The following is a 2,276-nucleotide window of genomic DNA, read 5'->3' on the forward strand; positions in this document are numbered from 1 at the left end:
AATAAAAATATTTATTAAAACATTATTAAAAACACCGTTTAAATAAAAATTTTTTAGATAATAATCAAGAAATAACTTACGATTAATTTTTATCACAACTTAAATAAAGTAATTAATAATGTTAAATAAAGATACAAAAATAAAATTGAAAATAAAAAAATATATATAAATTAATATATATATGTAAATAATAAATAATTTTATTATTTATTTTTTATATCTATATTTTTTTTAATTATATATAATTAATATATAAAGAGTTTTTATATGTTTTTTTATTGAAAAAAAATAAAAAAGTTTATAAAAAATATATATTAAATATATAAAAAAATATATTTTTTATATTATATTTTATTTATATTAAAAATATATAAAATTAATCATCTCTAAGAAGGATTTTTTTTTGGTTGTTATCCAGCGTTACTGTTTTATTTATTTTATTCATTATTTCCATTATTATAAGTATTTCCTGAATAATTTCTATTCGGAATATAATTTGCATATTAAGCTGGAATTTAATTTTAGGCCAACTATTAATATTCCTAAAAGTAATATTAATCTCCAATAACAGACTACTATTAATAGTAATAATTGTCCATAATATTCTATCCAAACATATTTGGAGGATAATCAGTAATATATTATTATTATTAATTCATATAAGATTTTTCATCTTCAAGTTCATTAAGTCCAAAAATTTAATTATAACATTATGAAATAGAATTTTTTTCTTTTAATTTTAAAAAAACTTTCATCGTAAGTAAACTATCACTTCCAGCCTAATGCTAAGGTCCAATTCTATCAATCTATTAAAATATATTATATATATTAAATATATATATATATATATATATATATATATATATATATATATATATACATATTATATTTATATTTTTATATATAATTTTTCATTATTTTATTTTTACTTATAAATTTTTAGATAATCTTTCTAAACCTAAATATTTATATTTATATCCTTCTATTTCTTATATAACTAATTTGACATCAATTGTTTAAGGAAAATATAAATAAAACTATTCATAAAATTCTTTACATGTATTAGGTAATTTTGAATCAATTAACAATTTTAAAAAATAAGCAAAATCAAATCCTCCATGAAAAGTTATCCAAGTAATATCTTCATTACATAATAACCCACATCCGAAAAACATTTCTGCGAAATCTGCTAATTAAATACCTTATTTTTAATGCATATCGAATTTTATTCCACTTTCTTCTAAAAATTTTATTGCTTCTTTTGTATTATTATCTTTACTTTTTTTTATATATATTTTTTAATATTAATTTAACAAAATAAAAAAAGGAAAAAAAAATAAATAAATATAAAATTATAAACAAATATAAAATAAATGTACTTTTTATTGAATGCAAAGTTAAATTAAAATGTGCATTTTTAAGGAAATGTACCATCACTTTTGGCAAATGTTAATCCTAGTTAAATCATGTTTAAACTGTCTACGTTTTGCTTTATTTTTTGATATTCTGAGCTAGCCTTTATTTATATTTATATATATTTTTTTTTTTATTAATTTTTATTTATAGAGAGTTCTTTTAAATTTATTCTTTTTACTTATTGTTATATGACACCTGGAAATTCTGTATCCTTTAAAATAAATATAATTAGAAATTATTTTCATTAATTACTAGTGAGACATAGGTACATTCTTCAGCTAAATCTTGTATTATTTCGAATTCTTATTCTAAATTATCTTACCAAACTTCTCTTATAATTCCTTTATCTTTAAAATCATCACTTTTATATTTTTTGATTTTTTTTTAAATTATTTTAATATTTTATTATTTTACTTTGGTTGACTCATTTTTTTATTTTCTCTTATTATTATTATTTTTTTAATATTATATAATCTTTTTTTAAAAATTAATAAATTCACATAATTATAATTATTTAAAATTATATATATATAAATATAAAAATTTATATTTTTAATATTTTTTTTTTTTCTAAAATATAAAATATAGTTAAATCAAAAAAAAAAATTAAATTTTTAAATAATTAAATTGAAAAGAAAATTATGAAAATGATTTATATTTAATTTATTTTTAACTATAAAAATAAAAATTTAAGCTATTTTCAAATTTAAACATATTCGTTAATTATTTAATTATATATTAATAAATTTTTTTACTTTTAATTAAATTTAATAGAAGATTATATATATTTATTTCAAAATTATATATAATTTTAATAATATTATTATTATTTTATATTATAATTATTATTATATTATTAT

At 14.2% G+C, this 2,276-nt stretch overlaps 1 protein-coding gene across 1 annotated transcript, besides 7 other annotated features; it reads right to left on the minus strand. All coding sequences in view use genetic code 6, as the record gives it.

Annotated features, from left to right (window-relative positions):
• The first annotated feature begins 195 nt into the window (after positions 1 to 195).
• Positions 196 to 244: a microsatellite.
• A 44-nt stretch (positions 245 to 288) lies between these two features.
• Positions 289 to 335: a microsatellite.
• Positions 336 to 380: 45 nt separating this feature from the next.
• Positions 381 to 1,780, minus strand: IMG5_079820 (hypothetical protein; the record flags this gene model as incomplete). The annotated part of the gene is made up of 3 exons (XM_004023699.1): positions 1,380 to 1,780; positions 930 to 1,278; positions 381 to 806 (listed from the first exon to the last, which is right to left on the minus strand). Exons 1-3 carry the CDS (start codon positions 1,466 to 1,468, stop codon positions 381 to 383), a joined length of 864 nt encoding a protein of 287 aa, XP_004023748.1. The 5' UTR covers positions 1,469 to 1,780.
• Positions 815 to 906: a microsatellite.
• Positions 1,331 to 1,375: a microsatellite.
• A 79-nt stretch (positions 1,781 to 1,859) lies between the features above and the next one.
• Positions 1,860 to 1,900: a microsatellite.
• Positions 1,871 to 1,910: a microsatellite.
• Positions 1,911 to 2,234: 324 nt separating this feature from the next.
• Positions 2,235 to 2,276: part of a microsatellite that runs on past the window's edge.

This window comes from Ichthyophthirius multifiliis (genome assembly GCF_000220395.1).
Source record: "Ichthyophthirius multifiliis unplaced genomic scaffold scaff_1120509250525, whole genome shotgun sequence".
Taxonomy (NCBI): domain Eukaryota; phylum Ciliophora; class Oligohymenophorea; order Hymenostomatida; genus Ichthyophthirius; species Ichthyophthirius multifiliis.